Source organism: Engystomops pustulosus, chromosome 7 (genome assembly GCF_040894005.1).
Source record: "Engystomops pustulosus chromosome 7, aEngPut4.maternal, whole genome shotgun sequence".
Classification (NCBI taxonomy): Eukaryota; Metazoa; Chordata; class Amphibia; order Anura; family Leptodactylidae; genus Engystomops; species Engystomops pustulosus.
Window position 1 is genome coordinate 93280598 of NC_092417.1, and position 20658 is coordinate 93301255.

General features: G+C 44.2%; 1 protein-coding gene across 3 annotated transcripts in view; it reads left to right on the forward strand.

The window, feature by feature from the left end:
- The window catches only part of CHST8 (carbohydrate sulfotransferase 8), a 356200-nt gene that overhangs the window by 305076 nt on the left and 30466 nt on the right, over positions 1–20658 (forward strand). Inside the window, exon 1 of one of the 3 annotated variants that reach the window (XM_072117247.1) lies at positions 5911–5991. The exons of the other annotated variants lie outside the window; for them this stretch is intronic. Within the exon in view, the coding sequence (XP_071973348.1) occupies positions 5919–5991 (73 nt within the window). The 5' untranslated portion in view covers positions 5911–5918. Of the gene's footprint in view, positions 1–5910; positions 5992–20658 lie in introns of those variants that run through there. 3 annotated transcript variants of the gene reach the window in all.

Sequence of the window (20658 nt, forward strand, 5' to 3'; positions counted from 1 at the left end):
TATTGGACACTAATTGACAGTCAGTTTTTCCAATTTCAAGAAGACTGAACTGTTTGAGTTATTTTTTGGCCTAAGTCATCTAAGTCCTTTCCCCACAGTACCTAGTCATAAATTATCCACATAAGTGGGAAATTTCAGTGGTGAGTGAATTGACAATACACAGGTTAGTTCAATCAGTTGGGTCCAAGGGGGAGGTTTTAAGCCAGTGTTTTAGGTAAAACTGAACATTGTCACACTCAAAGCACCTGTTAGCTAATTTGCATAATGCAATATATATATATATATATATATATATATATATATATAGTAATTCATTATAACCATCATTGTACATTTTCTAAATTAAAAACATCCTTTATTATTACTAGTATTCAAACATCCAGCTCTATTGAAGATCACAGCTCGATAGGACCATATTAGGCCCCACCGTTTCTGGGTGACATGTTTGGCTAGCAGGTTTTCCCAACAAACTATCATATAGCCCACGCAGGCAATGATTTGCCCTTGTCAAAGTAGACTTGTCTGTTCAGCTTGTCTATATGCTAATTTGAGATGTGACAATAGATTGTAAGCTAAAAGGTGTTTAAGTGGAAGCCATAAGAATGTGCCGACAGCATCTGAAAACTAACGATGTTAATTAATGATATTCCCATGGATGAGTCCGGTAGAGACAGGATGGGAAATCGAGAGAACAGACTAAGTTATTTCCGCCTTCCTTACCAGATTCTTGCTGAATTTAAATTAAGAGAAGGAAATGTCAGACTCTAATTAGGAAACCAAAATAACTTATTGTGGATAGATAAATGTGCACTGCAGCCTGCTCTGGATTGAATTTCAGGGCACCATGTCCATTCAGTTACTGTCACACTGTAAATTTCAAAGAAAAAACAATACTGAGAAAGGATTCAGACAAAGGATAATTTTTTTCCCTTGAGTTTCTCTTTAGGTTCAGTCCTGGTGACCATTGATGCAATGTACATAGAATACCTTAGAACAGGTTATGTAGGGAGTTATATACAAATGTAGTAAACATTAATTTGACATATACAATGTTTCTTACTATTGAAATTAATGGTAAATAAACGGTTACATGTTAATGTTTTCTAGCTTGTTTTAAACCTATTTAAATATACTACCAGTGAGTGAGTGATGTGGCTGAAGAAGATCTCACCCTCCATTATTAAAATCATGGCAGAGATTCCTGGGGGAAATTAAAAGATTAAATAGGTTCTCCAGTGAAATTCACAGATTTGGAGACCATTGCCATAGGGTAAAACAGAAGTTTATTGACCTCAAATCATCTTCTACCAGCTGAAAAGTTTACCTTATGTGTTTTTCCTCCTGTCTTGATCATCAGTAAATTTATTTTGATACAATAAAGGAACCCTGTTGCGCTTATTGCCCACATCCAACATGAGAAACCAAAGACAAATGAAATTAGTTTTCGCTTTGAAGCTATCATGAATAATTGCTGTGTATAATTGCTCGGCACAGCAAGTACAAGAGATGAATCTGCAAAATGAGGCTGCGTTTTGACAAAACTAAACATGGCGCCATAAATTTCTGATTTAAGAAGCTTCACTGGGGATGAATTGACAATCCAGAGTTGTGGTCTTTTTTTATTTTTGCAGTCTGTCTATAAATATTCAGTATTGTAGGACACAGTCTAAATAGTTATATGCCTTCTCCTCCGTGCCGCTGATTTACGTATCAAAATTCATAATTAGCCACAGTACATGATTCAAAGGCGAATACTATATTTATTCAATGACAAATAAAGTCAGGGGGAGATCCATTATTTATAATGAAATAGCACTGGAGCAGTTATTAAAAATCTATGAAATACATGATTCCCCGCAGCGACACCTCCCACAATTTCTTTAATTTGTTTTCCAATTATATTGCAAAACTCTCTGCATGATGTGACTCTCTGCTCCTGGCTCTCAATTAGCCGGGCTGAGTCAAACTTTCGCTGTATGCTAATGCACCGTCATTGCCTTGTCACCTGATCGACAGGTCAGCGGGACCAGTTAACTAGTGGTAATATTAATTATTGTGAATGCTGTGCTTACCATCTGGTGAAATAAAGTAATTGAAGCTTGGTGGGTCGTGTTGTATAAATGATTAGATCAGAAGCCTGTTTTGTCAGTAGCACAGAGTTATTGAATACACTGTTTTTGTTTGTTGGGTATGTTGTTTAGTTTCCTATGATACACTGCGTTACCTCATATGTGTTTACAGGAAATTGATACTAAAGGCCACATGTATTTTAAATTTAACATTTTACAAACTTGAAGGTCATGGACTTCTAACCATTGGCTTTCAGGAAGTTGTTTTCATAGCTTCTTCTTCTTCTTCTTCTTATCCTTTGTCATTTATACAAATAAGAATAGGAATTGTATAGGATCCTCCCTTGGGTTAAAGGGGTTCTCCAGCCACTTGGGTCAATTTTATTTACAGCCATTGCTAGCACATATTAACAATTGTATATTTATATAGTCCTTTTAGGTTAGGACTTCCCTGTGCTTGTTATAATTTATAAAGCATACCTTTTCCCCTCTGTTTAGCAGGTCCGGTAAAAGAAATGGCGGCGCTGTTCCTCTTGGGACTTTAAGTCCCATCATCCTTTGGGGGTTTCCTCATGAGCTTCGCATGTGCATGATATGCTCTGCTCACTAAATGTCAGCCGGCCAACACATCCTGCACGCACACCTCTATGAGCAATAATACAGAGTGCGCTCTCTGTTCTGTGTGCCAAGCGGCACGTTCAAAATAGATGCAAATGAACATGCGTGACAAGGGGAGAACAATGGGTCGTTACCGTGGAGTTTCATCTACCAAGGAGAGCTGTGCTGCTAATAAAAGTGACTTTTATATCCAAAGAAGAGCTATTTATGGGTAATTAGAGCCAATTAACTTTTGGGTTGTAATACACATTTACACCTTATGAATGATAATCTTAACAACTGGAAAACCCCTTTAAGTCTAAGACATTTGAGAATTTTAGTCCCAGTTTGCATCTCCATTGGTCTCTGTAAGTTTTCAGTTATGTATCAGTTGTTTTGAGCCAAAACAGAGTTGGATGAACAAACACAGAACAGGTACAAGTCGCAACCAAACTTGATTTTAGCTCACAGTGACTTATGCAACAAAATAACAAAAAATCCTATTTATATTTACGATACAGAGTATGATAAAAAAAAAAAAATCTGTAAGTGCTCTTTAAGGCACCTGCTCCTGGATTTTTTGAATGATGTTTAGTGCTTGTTCAGGCCAGTTTTTAATGTGCTTGTTGCAGATGCACATCTCCATAATCAGTTCTGCTCTATGCTGTGACACGTTTCAATAAGGGTCCTGAGCATAAAAGAGAGATTTGATGAGATGCAAATCCTCATGGCATGGACTTGGAGACATAGTAATGGCTTTGTCTTGGAGTCTATGCTTATTCTAATGTCATTGGTTAAGCCGCCCGCAATGATTTCTGCATTATAGAGTTGGAGTCTTGTGCTCTGTGCATTGTAGATCAGGAACTGTGTTATTGAGAGTGTTCTTCGCTCAATCAATATCACCACCGGATGCATTTATTAGTGGGATTTTGCCCTGCCAGGATACTCAACAGTTTCTGTATTCAGATGGGATACAGAACACAGGAACCCTTTGCTTCTGTATGCTATTAGCACCTGTTGAAAGTGGAACACAGTTAAAAATATAATGCACAAAGAAGAACTTGGCCAGGTCTTTTACATAAAGAAATAGTATCCTATGTGATTATTTTTTTTTTCCAGTTTAAGAACAATGATGTGAGATGTGATAAATAGGCAAAACTATAAAGGCATAAAAACACTTTAAATTCACACCAGTTATTTTCCTGTTTATCTGGATGATTTATTTTCATATGTCTTATCTTTTCATAGAAGTGTATTTTCAAAGCCAGAGCAATACATTGTACAATAGAGAGGGGTTTCTATGCCAACCATTTCTGTACAATTAATAATTTTGCAAGAAAATTTCTTCTTTTTCCCTAATTATATGAAGAACTCCAGCATTTCCCATTTTGGAATATTTTCAATACTGGGGCATAGTACAGGCCATATAAAATATTAAATGGTATGAGCTGAATATTTTCATTACTTTCCATTACATTTTACAGCCCCCATATACATTGAGTCACTTATCTCCAACTCCCTTCTTCTTGTGAAAGAGATCTGAATATTAGAATTTTATAAATTCTGACTGTAAAAACAATAATGCTGCCTCCTGTTTTTAAGAATATAAATGCTATATTATATGCAAACGAATATGCTTATTACATTTCCTACTTCTATTTACAAGGATAGAACTATTATAATAAAGCCTCCAAAAATACAGGAATATTCTCCAATGTACAAGAATAGAACTGCAATTGTACTGCCTCATATGTACAAGAATAGAACTATAAGAAAATCTACATCCTACTACTATATTATTGTACATTATATACAAGAAATAACTGCTATCATACTGCCTACCAATGTCCAAAACTTTACATACTTTCTACTGTTGCAGATGACAGAAGCTGATTGACAGTCTCTGGGATCAGAAATTGTGCAGATTCTGGAAGTTTAACCCTTTAGATGCTTTTGTCAATTATAGCAGAGTGTATTATTCCAATGGTCAGGAAGGCACATTTGTGAAAACTAGAAAAGATTAATAAAGTTATGAAGTATTTAAAATGTAAAAAATAATATGCATCGAATAAAGACATGCCCCTTTGTTTGCAAAATATAAAGTCCATTATTTCACCTAGAGAAAGTAGAAAGATGAAAGAAGCTAGCAGAAGTGTGAATGTATACTGAGTAACATGGCAGACGCTCAATGTAGTGTACAAGAATATAACCATTATAGCACTGCTACCTGTAGATAAGAACTATAATAGGAAGTATATCAACCTGTACCTGTAGGAGGCTTGGGGGTCCTGTTAATTGTTTGATATGAAATTGCTGATCATTGGAAAGACATGAATGGTTTGCAAACTAGGTAGCAGTCTCCTATATTCTGTGCCTGATGATGGAGCGGCCATCATACTAAGAAATAGGAGAGAATTACCCAAATATAACTATCAATACAGCTCTTCATGGAACATATGAGGGGACTTCTGGGAAAAGCCATTTAGTAGTTGTGTTTCATAATGAATATCAGGCTTTCAGCTCCCTCTTGTCATTCTCTGGGTGCTGAAGCATCCAGCTGAGGAGCCGAGTGCCTTTAAGACAGGCAGGTATAGCACTGCAACATGAAGTCACTGTCCAATTTACTAGTCATTCACTACTACTGGGTGAACAATGTTGTAATGATATCACTTTGGATGATCACTGTGGAACATACCTGGGGATCTGATGTATATTAATAGTAGGTATTATTATTATTAATAATTTATAGAGCACCATAGATACCTTGATGTGTGTTGTTAGTGGCAGCAGGAATGTAAAAAAATGCAATTTATGTTTCAGGATGGTATGGATACAGTACTTAGGTTTACACATTCTCACTGTTCTGCTGCACAGCACAAGCCATCCCATCTGTTTTAAGCAGCAGTGGCTTTCCGATCAAGGTTGCAGGGGGTGCGACCAGGCCCATCGGAAGGGCGGGGGGCCCGGAACGGGGCAATCACTTGTGCCTCTGTTGTGGCCGGGGGCCCCCGTGTTATGCATTGGCTGGCCGGTGGCGTACTAAATGATGTGTGGGGGGCGGAGGGGGCCCGCCGCCCGTTGCTATTTTAATGTCTTCGCCGGCGTCTGACTTCTGTACGCTTTAAGCCATGACAGAGCAGGAAGTGATGTGCTTTGACACTTCCTGCTCTGTCACACTCATGACTGAAGCAACGCACAGGACGGAAAGTAAGCGTCCCAGCACTGGCAGTGTAATGACGTCATGACAGAGTAATGACTTACTCGAGGCATAGAAGAGAAGCCGTGAGGAAGGACGGAAAAAGGATGATTGCGGTAGGGAAGAAATGTGAGTATTAGAGTTTATATTTTTTTTAATTATAAATTTTGTGTTCATGGGGTCTGGGCCATTCCTAAGGCTATGCACGGGGCGTTGCTATATATGTGTGCAGGGGACCATTACTAAATGTGTGTGTGCAGGGGGTCGTTACTGTATAATAAGTGTGTGCAGGCTATTATGTAGTGTCGTGTTTGTCGTTAGCGTAGGGGTGTAAAGGAGAGGACAACTGGTGGTGGAGCAGGCCAGTGCGGATTGTTCCTGCCTGGAGGATCCTGGCGTAGAATTGTATGCAGACACAGCCGCCCCACTGCATAGATCCCATGATGTATCAGGAGGCACCAGAGTGGCGGAGACTTCAACATATGCCCAGGCAAGATATATATGTCACCTTATGAGCTTTTGACGTATTGTCTTCTGAAGATGTTCTCTCTGTATCTTCTCTGTAATTGTTCAGAGGGTATTATAGAGTATAGCGCAAGAGGTATGCAGGAGAGGAAGCATCTGAGAGCTCAGACGTCTGTGTTGCACACAGTGTCCACTCAATAGTAGTGGGCAGCACGGTGGCTCAGTGGTTAGCACTACAGCCTTGCAGCACTGGAGTCCTGGGTTCAAGTCACATCCAGGTTAACATCTACAAAGAGTTTGTATGTTCTCTGGGTGTTTGCATGGGTTTCCTCTGGGTCCTCCGCTTTCCTCCCATACTTCTAAACATACTGGTAGGGTGATTAGATTGTGAGCCCCATTGGGAACAGGGAATTATTTGGCAAGCTCTGTGCAGCGCTGCATTATTTGTGTGAGCTATATAAATAAAAATGATTAAGAATTATTAATGTTTGTATTCATTTAAAAGGATAAGACTGTAGTAATATCCTTTTTGTAAAGAGTGAATTGCCAGTAGTATTTTGCAGTCACTTTAGAGATCAGTGCAGGGGCAGTAAGTTGCACACCCTCTGTAGTTTGGTTGGTTTCTCACTTATAAAGCATCAGTGAAGAATACCGTTTCAGCTGCTGGGGAAGTTTCAGTATCATTTTCATGTGAAGGCGGGTAGTTATTAATGTACAAGGCCATAGTTGTTCATCAAATGGTTATAATTAGAGATGAGCGAACATGCTCGTCCGAGCTTGATGCTCGGTCGAGCATTAGGGTACTCGAAACTGCTCGTTGCTCGGACAAATACTTTGCCCGCTCGAGAAAATGGCAGCTCCCGCCGTTTTGCTTTTTGGCGGCCAGAAACAGAGCCAATCACAAGCCAGGAGACTCTGCACTCCACCCAGCATGACGTGGTACCCTTACACGTCGATAGCAGTGGTTGGCTGGCCAGATCAGGTGACCCTGGGATAGACTAGCCGCTGGCCGCGCTGCTCGGATCATTCTGTCTCTGGATGCCGCTAGGGAGAGAGCTGCTGCTGGTCAGGGAAAGCGTTAGGGTGTTCTATTAGCTTACTGTTAGGCAGGAGTGATTCTCAAAGAACCCAACAGCCCTTCTTAGGGCTACAATAACGTTCTACTTTTTTTATTTTAATTTGCATCTTTTACCATTTTGTGAGGAATTAGCAGGGGGACTTGCTACCGTTGTGTTTAGCTCTTAGTGGCACACATATCCATAGCAAAGACCGAAGTGGGAAAATTCAGTAGGGGTTGGATTTCTATTAGGCAATAACTCAGTGTCATCTCATCTGGCATAGTAGTGTGCTTCCTTTGATACTTGGCTAGAAAATAGCCATAGGAGAATACAAACAGCTTCTTGAAGCCTACAGTAGCGTTCTATATATTTGATTTCTGGTTGATCTGCTGGTGGCTTTAGTTTCTGCAGTGCATGTACTTGCCAATTCTGAGCAATTTGTAGTGAGACTTGCGACCGCTGTGTTCTGCGCTTAGTGGCGCACATATCCATAGCAAAGGCTGAAGTGGGAAAATTTAGTAGGGGTTGGATTTCTATTAGGCACTAACTCAGTGTCATCTCATCTGGCATAGTAGTGTGCTTCCTTTGATACTTGGCTAGAAAATAGCCATAGGAGAATACAAACAGCTTCTTGAAGCCTACAGTAGCGTTCTATATATTTGATTTCTGGTTGATCTGCTGGTGGCTTTAGTTTCTGCAGTGCATGTACTTGCCAATTCTGAGCAATTTGTAGTGAGACTTGCGACCGCTGTGTTCTGCGCTTAGTGGCGCACATATCCATAGCAAAGGCTGAAGTGGGAAAATTCAGTAGGGGTTGGATTTCTATTAGGCACTAACTCAGTGTCATCTCATCTGGCATAGTAGTGTGCTTCCTTTGATACTTGGCTAGAAAATAGCCATAGGAGAATACAAATAGCTTCTTGAAGCCTACAGTAGCGTTCTATATATTTGATTTCTGGTTGATCTGCTGGTGGCTGTAGTTTCTGCAGTGCATGTACTTGCCAATTCTGAGCAATTTGTAGTGAGACTTGCGACCGCTGTGTTCTGCGCTTAGTGGCGCACATATCCATAGCAAAGGCTGAAGTGGGAAAATTCAGTAGGGGTTGGATTTCTATTAGGCACTAACTCAGTGTCATCTCATCTGGCATAGTAGTGTGCTTCCTTTGATACTTGGCTAGAAAATAGCCATAGGAGAATACAAATAGCTTCTTGAAGCCTACAGTAGCGTTCTATATATTTGATTTCTGGTTGATCTGCTGGTGGCTGTAGTTTCTGCAGTGCATGTACTTGCCAATTCTGAGCAATTTGTAGTGAGACTTGCGACCGCTGTGTTCTGCGCTTAGTGGCGCACATATCCATAGCAAAGGCTGAAGTGGCAAAATTCAGTAGGGGTTGGATTTCTATTAGGCAATAACTCAGTGTCATCTCATCTGGCATAGTAGTGTGCTTCCTTTGATACTTGGCTAGAAAATAGCCATAGCAATAGGATAGGATTGTTTGGTTCTAAAAACTCAAAAAAAAACAAAAAACACAAAAAAAAACAAAAAACACAAAAAAACACAAAAAAAAAAAAAAAAGTAAAAAAAAAAAAAAAGTTATAACTCTCATTTTAAAAATGTTTAACCCCAGGGCTAGGGGTAGAGGACGAGGGCGGGGACGTGGGCGTCCAACTACTGCAGGGGTCAGAGGCCGTGGTCCTGGGCGGGGTGAGACACCACCTGCTGATGAGGGAGCAGGGGAACGCCGCAGAGCTACACTCCCTAGGTTCATGTCTGAAGTTACTGGGACTCGTGGTAGAGCACTGTTGAGGCCAGAACAGTGCGAACAGGTGATGTCGTGGATTGCTGACAATGCTTCGAGCAATTTGTCCACCACCAGTCAGTCTTCCACGCAGTCCACCCATGTCACCGAAATCCCCACTCCTCCAGCTCCTGCACCTCAGCCTCCTCCCCCCCAGTCTGCCCCCTCCCAGGAAAATTTGCCATTTGAACCGGCATACTCTGAGGAACTGTTTTCTGGACCCTTCCCACAGTCACAAACCACTTGTCCGGTTGCTGCTGAGCAATTTTCCGATGCCCAGGTTTTCCACCAGTCACAGTCTGTGGGTGATGATGACCTTCTTGACGTAGTGGAAGTGTGTAAAGAGGTGTCCGACGATGAGGAGACACGGTTGTCAGACAGTGGGGAAGTTGTTGTCAGGGCAGGAAGTCCGAGGGGGGAGCAGACTGAGGGATCGGAGGATGATGAGGTGACAGACCCAAGCTGGGTTGAGAGGCCGGGTGAACACAGTGCTTCTGAGACGGAGGAGAGTCCTCGACCTGAACAGGTTGGAAGAGGCAGTGGTGGGGCCAGACGGAGAGGCAGGGCCAGAGCTGGTGCATCAGCGCCACTGTCAACTAGTGAAGCTCCCGTGGTGAGGGCTCTTGCGGCGAGGGCTAGATCTTCAGAAGTGTGGAGGTTCTTTAAGGAAACACCGGATGACCGACGGACTGTGGTGTGCAACATTTGCCAAACCAGGCTCAGCAGGGGTTCCACCACTACTAGCTTAACTACCACCAGTATGCGCAGGCATATGAATGCTAAGCACCCCACTCAGTGGCAACAAGCCCGTTCACCTCCGGCCGTGCACACCACTGCTCCTTCCCCTGTGTCAGCTGCTAGTCAGCCCCCTGCCCAGGACCCTGCCACAAAAACCCCATCGTCGCCTCCACGATCCTCCACAGCATCCACCAGCGTTCAGCTCTCCATACCCCAGACGCTGGAGCGGAAACGCAAATATAGTGCAACCCACCCGCACGCCCAAGCCCTTAATGTGCACATCTCCAGATTGCTTAGCCTGGAGATGCTGCCCTATAGGCTAGTAGAGACCGAGGCCTTTCGCAACCTCATGGCGGCGGCCGCCCCTCGGTATTCGGTCCCCAGCCGCCACTACTTTTCCCGATGTGCCGTCCCAGCCCTGCACCAGCACGTGTCAGACAACATCATCCGTGCCCTGACCAACGCCGTTTCTGACAAGGTCCACCTGACCACGGACACGTGGACGAGTGCTGCCGGGCAGGGCCACTATATATCGCTGACGGCACATTGGGTTAACTTGGTGGAGGCTGGGACCGAGACTGACCCTGGGGCTGCTCATATACTGCCGACGCCGAGGATTGCGGGGCCTACCTCGGTCCAGGTGTTTCAGGCCTACTATGCCTCCTCCTCCTCCCACCCCTCCTCCACCTCCTCCTCCGAACTACCATCCGTGGGCACGGCGCCATCAGTCGGTAGCTCTAGGCACAGCAGCAGTGCCGTCGCTAAGCGACAGCAGGCGGTGCTCAAACTGCTGAGCCTAGGCGACAAAAGGCACACCGCCCAAGAGCTATTACAGGGCATCACGGCGCAGACTGATCTGTGGCTGGCACCGCTGAACCTCAAGCCGGGAATGGTTGTGTGTGACAACGGCCGTAACCTGGTGGCGGCTCTGCAACTCGGCAGACTGACACATGTGCCATGCCTGGCCCATGTGTTAAATCTGATAGTGCAGCGTTTCCTCAAGACATACCCCAATCTGTCTGATTTGCTCACGAAGGTGCGCCGCATCTGTGCGCATTTCAGGAAGTCCAGCCCAGATGCTGCCACTCTCAGGGCAGCGCAGCGCCGCCTCCAACTGCCCGCTCACCGACTGTTGTGCGACGTGCCCACGAGGTGGAATTCAACACTGACCATGTTATCCAGAGTTTACCAGCAGCGCAGAGCGATTGTAGACTGCCAGATGTCAACTTCCACCAGAACTGGTAGTCAGGTCAGTCAGCTTCCTCAAGTCTACAATGAGGAGTGGACGTGGATGTCTGATATCTGTCAGGTGCTGAGTAACTTTGAGGAGTCAACACAGATGGTCAGTGGCGATGCCGCCATCATCAGCCTCACCATCCCGCTGCTTGGCCTGTTGAAAAACTCTCTGGTCAGCATGAAGTCGGAAGCTTTGCGCTCGTCACAAGAGACGGGGGAAGAATATTCCCTTGTTGATAGCCAAAGCACCCTGAGGTCTGTTTCTCAGCGCATATCGGAGGAGGTGGAGGTGGAGGAGGATGAGGAGGAAGAGGAGGAGAATGTTGGCGAGACACAAGAGGGGACCATTGTTGAGTCCTTCACTGTTCAGCGTGTATGGGCAGAAGAAGAGGAGTTGGAGGAGTTGGAGGAGGAGGAAATGGACAGTCAGGCCAGTGAGGGGAGTGAATTCTTACGCGTTGGTACTCTGGCGCATATGGCAGATTTCATGCTAGGCTGCCTATCCCGTGACCCTCGCGTTCAAAGAATTTATTCCAGCACCGATTACTGGGTGTTCACTCTCCTGGACCCACGGTACAAGCAAAATCTTGCCACTCTCATCCCTGCAGAGGAAAGGAGTGTGAGAATGCATGAATACCAGCAGGCCCTGGTGCACAAGCTGAAACAGTATTTCCCTTCTGACAGCGCTAGCGGCAGAGTGCGTAGTTCTGCGGGACAAGTAGCGAGGGAGAGTAGGCGAGCAGGCAGCTTGTCCAGCACTGGCAAGGGTACGCTTTACAAGGCTTTTGCCAGCTTTATGTCACCCCAGCAAGACACTGTCACCTGTCCCCAGTCTCGGCAGAGTAGGGCTGATCTTTACAGAAAGATGGTGAGGGAGTACGTAGCTGACCATACCATCGTCCTAAATGATCACACAGCTCCCTACAACTACTGGGTTTCAAAGCTGGACATGTGGCACGAACTGGCGCTGTACGCCTTGGAGGTTCTTGCCTGCCCTGCCGCTAGCGTCTTGTCCGAGCGGGTTTTCAGTGCAGCTGGTGGCATCATCACCGATAAGCGTACACGCCTGTCGACTGACAGCGCTGACAGGCTGACGCTTATTAAAATGAATAAAGGCTGGATTTCTCAGAATTTCCAATCTCCACCAGGTGAAGGAAGCTCAACCTGAATAATTGATCCACTCCTCCTCCTCCTCCTCATTTTCCTCCTTCTCCTCCTCTTTGTACAGTAAAGCAGAGGAAAATGGCTATTTTTTGACAGGGCCCACTGGCTCTTGCTATACTTCATGCATTTAATTTTTCTGGAGGGCCACCTACCCGGTCCTCTGTTTGAAACAATTTTTGTGAGTGCCACATACAGGCACTCAATCTATTCCATTTTTCTGGAGGGCCACCTACCCGGTCCTCTGGTTTGAACAATTTTTGGGACTGCCACATACAGGCACTCAATCTATTCCATTTTACTGGAGGGCCACCTACCTGCTCCTCTGGTTTGAACAATTTTTGGGACTGCCACATACAGGCACTCAATCTATTCCATTTTACTGGAGGGCCACCTACCTGCTCCTCTGGTTTGAACAATTTTTGGGACTGCCACATACAGGCACTCAATCTATTCCATTTTACTGGAGGGCCACCTACCTGCTCCTCTGGTTTGAACAATTTTTGGGACTGCCACATACAGGCACTCAATCTATTCCATTTTACTGGAGGGCCACCTACCTGCTCCCCTGGTTTGAAGAATTTTTGGGACTGCCACATACAGGCACTCAATCTATTCCATTTTACTGGAGGGCCACCTACCTGCTCCTCTGGTTTGAAGAATTTTTGGGACTGCCACATACAGGCACTCAATCTATTCCATTTTACTGGAGGGCCACCTACCTGCTCCTCTGGTTTGAAAAATGTTTGGGACTGCCACATACAGGCACTATCCAAATTAAATTGTCTCCATAGCAGCCTCCACACGTTGTCTCCATTGCTACCTCCAAAAGTCGTCCATATAGCTGCCTCCATACATCGTCCCTTTATCAAACGAGGTGTGTCAGGCAGAAATTTGGGTTGTTTTCATGGATTCCACATCAAAGTTGTTAACTTTGTCGCCACCCTGCTGTGTTATCCACAAAATATACTGGCAAACTTTTACCATTTAGGGATATTATTTCAGCGCTTCTTGCGCATCTGTTTACATTCCCCTCACCCGGCATATCCTAAACTTATAAGAACGCTACTACACTTGATCTTATACAAAAGGTTCTTAGAAGTGCTGTTTGGGGAGTAGCCTAGAGACAGGGGCTTGGATTGGCGAAAGCTCGCCTGGCAGCGGAACGCCAGCTCCATGCGCATCATGCGCTTCTTGCGCATCTGTTTACATTCCCCTAACCCGCCATATCCCAAACTTATAAGAACGCTACTACACTTAACTTGGTGCAGGCTGGGACCGAGTCTGACCCTGGGGCTGGTCATATACTGCCGACGCAGAGAATTGCAGGGCCTACCTCGGTCCAGGTCTCAAAGGCCTACTATACCTCCTCCCACCCCTCCTCCACCTCCTCCTCCTCCGAATTACCATCCGTGGGCATGGCGCCATCAGTCGGTAGCTCTAGGCACAGCAGCAGTGCCGTCGCTAAGCGACAGCAGGCGGTGCTGAAACTGCTGAGCCTAGGCGATAAAAGGCACACCGCCCAAGAGCTATTACAGGGCATTCCACATCAAAGTTGTTAACTTTGTCGCCACCCTGCTGTGTAATCCACAAAATATACTTGCAAACTTTTACCATTTAGGGATATTATTTCAGCGCTTCTTGCGCATCTGTTTACATTCCCCTCACCCGGCATATCCTAAACTTATAAGAACGCTACTACACTTGATCTTATACAAAAGGTTCTTAGAAGTGCTGTTTGGGGAGTAGCCTAGAGACAGGGGCTTGGATTGGCGAAAGCTCGCCTGGCAGCGGAACGCCAGCTCCATGCGCATCATGCGCTTCTTGCGCATCTGTTTACATTCCCCTAACCCGCCATATCCCAAACTTATAAGAACGCTACTACACTTAACTTGGTGCAGGCTGGGACCGAGTCTGACCCTGGGGCTGGTCATATACTGCCGACGCAGAGAATTGCGGGGCCTACCTCGGTCCAGGTCTCAAAGGCCTACTATACCTCCTCCCACCCCTCCTCCACCTCCTCCTCCTCCGAATTACCATCCGTGGGCATGGCGCCATCAGTCGGTAGCTCTAGGCACAGCAGCAGTGCCGTCGCTAAGCGACAGCAGGCGGTGCTGAAACTGCTGAGCCTAGGCGATAAAAGGCACACCGCCCAAGAGCTATTACAGGGCATTCCACATCAAAGTTGTTAACTTTGTCGCCACCCTGCTGTGTAATCCACAAAATATACTTGCAAACTTTTACCATTTAGGGATATTATTTCAGCGCTTCTTGCGCATCTGTTTACATTCCCCTCACCCGCCATATCCTAAACTTATAAGAACGCTACTACACTTGATCTTATACAAAAGTGCTGTTTGGGGAGTAGCCTAGAGACAGGGGCTTGGATTTGCGAAAGCTCGCCTGGCAGCGGAGCGCCAGCTCCATGCGCATCATGCGCTTCTTGCGCATCTGTTTACATTCCCCTCACCCGGCATATCCTAAACTTATAAGAACGCTACTACACTTGATCTTATACAAAAGTGCTGTTTGGGGAGTAGCCTAGAGACAGGGGCTTGGATTGGCGAAAGCTCGTCTGGCAGCGGAGCGCCAGCTCCATGCCAAGATCCAACTAACATAGTTTTAACTGCAGCACCTTTAATCTACTACTAGTTCACTGCCTCCATACATGGTCCCCTTATCAAACGAGCTGTGTCAGGCAGAATTTTGGGTTGTTTTCATGGCTTCCATGTTAACTTTGTCGCCACCCTGCTGTGTAATCCACAAAATATACTGGCAAACTTTTATCATGTACCGATATTATTTGAGCACTTCTTGCTCACCTCCTTTGGTTCCTCTCTGCCACCCATTGGTTTGAAGCCTGAGTCCATTTAGGGTATGTCGCCATGACACTCTCTAGCCTGCTGCCGCTGCCTCTGCATGCCGTCCCCTATAGTGTCAGGGTCAATTATTGCATGTTTTAGATACTATCTAGCTTCATTCTGTCACTCTGTCATGGCCATGCTGTTGCCCATAATTTTGGCATAATGGTGCATTTAAGCAGCCTCAGAGGCATCCATGCATGCTGCCCCTGCTGTTTCCTGTCCATTTCCGTGGTGTTTCCATCCTTTTCTGAGGTTCCCAGGTGTTTGGCCAAGCTTCCCTGTGCAGAGCCTTGGTCCCCTTGAAAAATGCTCGAGTCTCCCATTGACTTCAATGGGGTTCGTTATTCGAGACGAGCACTCGAGCATCGGGAAAAGTTCGTCTCGAATAACGAGTACCCGAGCATTTTAGTGTTCGCTCATCTCTAGTTATAATGTTTTGGATGTTATGGGCACCTATAAGCTTGTTGCCCCTATTTGCTCAGACCCCAGTGTGAACATATTGTAATTTTAAGCTTGTCTGAAATTGGAGCTTTGTGCATAAAAGTATTTAGTAGCAATTTCCAAGATGAGTTAAGTACAGGCAGTCCCCAACTTAAGGACACCCGACTTACAGACGACCCCTAGTTAAAGATGGACCTCTCTGACCACTGTGACCTCTAGTGAAGCTCTTTGGATGCTTTGCTATAGTCCCAGACTGTAATGATCAGCTGTAAGATGTCTGTAATGAAGCTTTATGTACAATCCTTGGTCTCATCACAGCCACAAATTTTGAAAATTCAATTGTCACTGGGACAAAAAAAAAATTTTGTGTGGAGCTACAATTATAAAATATACAGTTCCGACTTACATACAAATTCAACTTACTGTAAGTACAAACCGAAGGAACCTATCTTGTACGTAACCCGGGGAATACCTGTATTTAGTGCCATTTGTTTCTTACATATGATGGATCAACTTTACTCTTAGCTCTATATATATAGTTCTGCAAGAATTTATTTTTTATTTTTTTTTGTTTTTAGCAGGCCTTGTTAATATGACTGTACAGCTCTGTCGGTGACATTTTAAATCGAGATCTGTGGAGTGTGTCCTTTAGCGAGTTTGTTTGCTCCAAGAAATGGGTTTTCTCTGCAAATACCAAAGCTGCAAATGTTATATTATGTTCTAATTACTGGATGACTTGGTTGTAAAAATAATTTACACTAGCCACCTTTGAGAAAACATATACTCTGCTCTCTGATGTGAGGAGGAATTTTCTCATAGTTACTGCTATGGAGGATGATGCCGAAAGCAAAGATTCAGTTAAGTAGGGTAACAAGAGCACTTTAACATTTTCTCCTTATTACACGATATTCTTTAGCTTTGGAAGGGGGGCTTAATTTGGCATTCATGGAGCTGCGTGTGAGGTGGAAGGTCACATTTTCACATATTTTATAATATAATAATACATTTAATATAGTTCCATCCTATTTAGCAGCTCTTTACAGACCATGGGGTACATATACAGACAAAATAAGACATTACAGAAGAATAACATTGTCAGATAAAACAATAGGAGTGAGGGTGACACAAAAAGTGACATAAAATAATTAAATAAATAAATAATACTGCTGAACTAGTAGTGCAGAGTATATCTGTATATTGTGTATCAAGAAGGATTACATATTTGGAGGAATGGACAGAGTAGGTTAGTGAAGAGAGAGTCCTGTAGTGTAATCTAAAGAAGCGGTGTGGCTGTATAGCTACATACAATACACTACACACAGGGATACCATATTGTAGAACAGCTGACCAGTGGGGTTGCCTGTTGTTGCACGCCCATCAATCTACTACGCTATCTACTTTAGCTGTATAGGATTGGAAAACCCATGTAAGACCATATTCGTTTATGATATTGGTTATAATTGTATGTTTAAAGTTTTCTACCTGGGCCTGGTTGAGATCTAAATCTCTACCATAAAGGAGAAGCTAGTATTATATATGGATAGATAGATAGTTGGTAAGGCCACTGTTACAGTTTTTGTATTTGGGACAAGCTTCAGGTTATTTATATAACTTAAAGCTTACGTTGCCTCATTTTTCTTAATCTTCTGAAATATAAAAGCTGGTATTGAATTTACTGTATTTGGCTTCTATAGACAATTGCTCCAATTTATCTTTTGCATTTAAGTCATTATAGAAAGTATCCAGAAAAATTACAATACTGTCACCCATTTGAATGTAATCAGTCTACAAGGTGGATATAATTGCTTTGGCATAGAGAGAAGAGCTTTTGTGTCCAGTGGGGGCATGTAATCTCTCTGGTTCATGATCATATAATTTACAGTACCCTGCCATGTTGCGTACTAACTAGAGATGAGCGAGCACTAAAATTTGAGTGCTCGTTATTCGAGACGAACTTTTCCAGATGCTCGAGTGCTCGTCTCGAATAACGAGCCCCATTGAAGTCAATGGGAGACTCGAGCATTTTTCAAAGGGACCATGGTTCGGGAATAAAATGTGTTAATTAATTGAAAAAGAATGTCTTCTGATAAGTTAGCAGATGTATGCAAACATCTGCAATCTATTCTTCACTGTTCCGCGCGTATATTATCTCCCGACAAGTTAACAGATGTGAAGAACAGTGAAGAATAGAATAAAAACAGTGAACACAGGATCATTTAAGTGAAAAACACAGTGAAGAATAGATTGCAGATGTTCTGCACATCTGCTTACTTGTCGGGAGATACGCTGTCCCGGGATCCGCTGCTCTTCTTCCACTGAAGTCTCCCCGATGTCTCCGTGCCCCTCGATGTCTCCGTGCCCCTCGATGTCTCCGTGCCCCTCGATGTCTCCGTGCCCCTCGATGTCTCCGTGCCCCTCGATGTCTCCGTGCCCCTCGATGTCTCCGTGCCCCTCGATGTCTCCGTGCCACTCCCTGATGTCTCCGTGCCCCTCGATGTCTCCGTGCCCCTCGATGTCTCCGTGCCCCTCGATGTCTCCGTGCCCCTCGATGTCTCCGTGCCACTCCCTGATGTCTCCGTGCTGCCGCTGCCCCATGTCTCTGTGCTGCTCACCGTGTTCTTCACACATATATATTGTTCTTCACATACTATTTTGTTCGCACCGTTCCGCGCGTATCTTCCGACAAGTAAACAGATGTGCCGAACATCTGTAATCTATTCTTCACTGTGTTCTTCACTGTGTTTTTCACTTAAATGATCCTGTGTTCACTGTGTTCACTGTTTTTATTCTATTCTTCATTGTTCTTCACTGTGTTTTTTTAATTAAATGCTCGATCTCGAGCAGGGGAAATACTCGTCCAAGCAACGAGCCGTCTCGAGTACCTTAATACTCGAACGAGCATCAAGCTCGGACGAGTATACTCGCTCATCTCTAGTACTAACCTAAAGATTTAGATGCTGAGAATGTCAAGGATTCTGTGGAATACTAAACTGAGATTTGATTAGAAGAGATTTCAGCAATGTCATTTTACTGTCTGAGTTCAGAATACTTAAAGATGTTGTTCAGCGTGTTGCCGACAACCAGAGGTGACATGCTTTTGGTGCGCTCTCACTGTCTGGAGAAAGAGAAAATATTTGGAAGCCATCTGTCTAACTATGCGTCAAAGTGCTCTCCAATCAAGGGCAATGCATGTTCTCCTGATCCGTGTGCATTAGAAACAGGAACAATACAAGCTGACATCGGTCTACACAGAAGACATGAAACAATTAGCCTGTTCATGGTGATTGTGAGGACGTGCTTGTCTGCACTGTACGTAATTACAGGGCCTGCCGCAATCACCAGCTGGTCTATGCAAAGTCCAGCACTGGGAATGCCTAAGGAGAGAATTTGATATGAATGATTTCTAGTGACAATTACACTGTAAACACTGTAAAACTGCTGACACTGAAAATACATAAAGAGGACTGAAATTTGATTGGATTTAGATGATTTTGACATGAGCTTTATAGCCTCATAAACATTAACACACAGGGGGAGAAGTATCAAGTGAGAGTAAAATTGTTCTAATTGCTTATGGCAACAAATCAGAGCTCAGCTTTCATTTTCAGAAAGCAGTTTATAAAATGAAACCTGAGCTTTGGTCACACTGAGCAACTAGAACAGGTTTGTTCCCAGACACTTGTGATATATCTCCCCAATAGTGTTCCACTGTTCTAAAACCACCACCAGTAGTGGAACCCTCAATTGCGTTACTGAACGACATTGTACCAGAATTCTCCAAGGTTAAACGTAAATTTGTTCAATATGCTTGTTTGGCGGAGAGTATAGTGATAGCTAGGGCATGAAAATCTCCATCTATACCAATAAGAAATATCTGACGACAAAGCTTATGGTTAATGACCTCTTGAGCAGCCTGCTAGAAGGCACTACGGAAAATGTAAAAAAATCTAGGGGCCATGAGGCTCCTCTATCTCTGACGTACCATAGACTTGGGAGGTTGATCATCCGGTGATGCATAGGTCTGCAATAGCGTATCTTAGTTCACTTTATAGCATGTGTAGGATGTGGCGGGATCCTTCTTTAGTCCCAACCCCCAATAGCTTCTCTTCTGTCCTCACCACCCTGTCTGTTTTGTCTTCTATGTCAATCTGTGAACTGGAACAGCTTACCATTGGTAAGATTACCCACTGTTTTCATATATAGCAAAGTTATAGTGTATCATTATTGTTTGGTTAATGCTACACTGTAAGGTTCTTCTCCATTTGGACATGATAAGTCTCTTTGAGAGTCGTGAAGAGTTGGACTGATTTTTTTCAGTATAAAATGGACTTATTATGGATATGACTATGTTGTCTAATGTTCTATGTTTGGGCCTAAATTGAGGGCTCTTGTCTTTTGTAAACCTTTATTATTGATGTTTCTCTGATCTGGGGGATTAATAAAAGTGAGTTAAAACAGCAATGGAACACAAATAGAGATGAGCGAACATGCTCGTCCGAGCTTGATGCTCGGTCGAGCATTAGCGTACTCGAAACTGCTCGTTGCTCGGACGAATACTTCGCCCGCTCGAGAAAATGGCAGCTCCCGCCGTTTTGCTTTTTGGCGGCCAGAAACAGAGCCAATCACAAGCCAGGAGACTCTGCACTCCACCCAGCATGACGTGGTACCCTTACACGTCGATAGCAGTGGTTGGCTGGCCAGATCAGGTGACCCTGGGATAGACTAGCCGCTGCCCGCGCTGCTCGGATCATTCTGTGTCTGGATGCCGCTAGGGAGAGAGCTGCTGCTGGTCAGGGAAAGCGTTAGGGTGTTCTATTAGCTTACTGTTAGGCAGGAGTGATTCTCCAAGAACCCAATAGCCCTTCTTAGGGCTACAATAACGTTCTACTTTTTTTTTTTTTTATTTGCATCTAGTACCATTTTGTGAGGAATTAGCAGGGGGACTTGCTACCGTTGTGTTTAGCTCTTAGTGGCACACATATCCACCTCAAACACCAAAGTGGGAAAATTTAGTAGGGGTTGGATTTCAATTC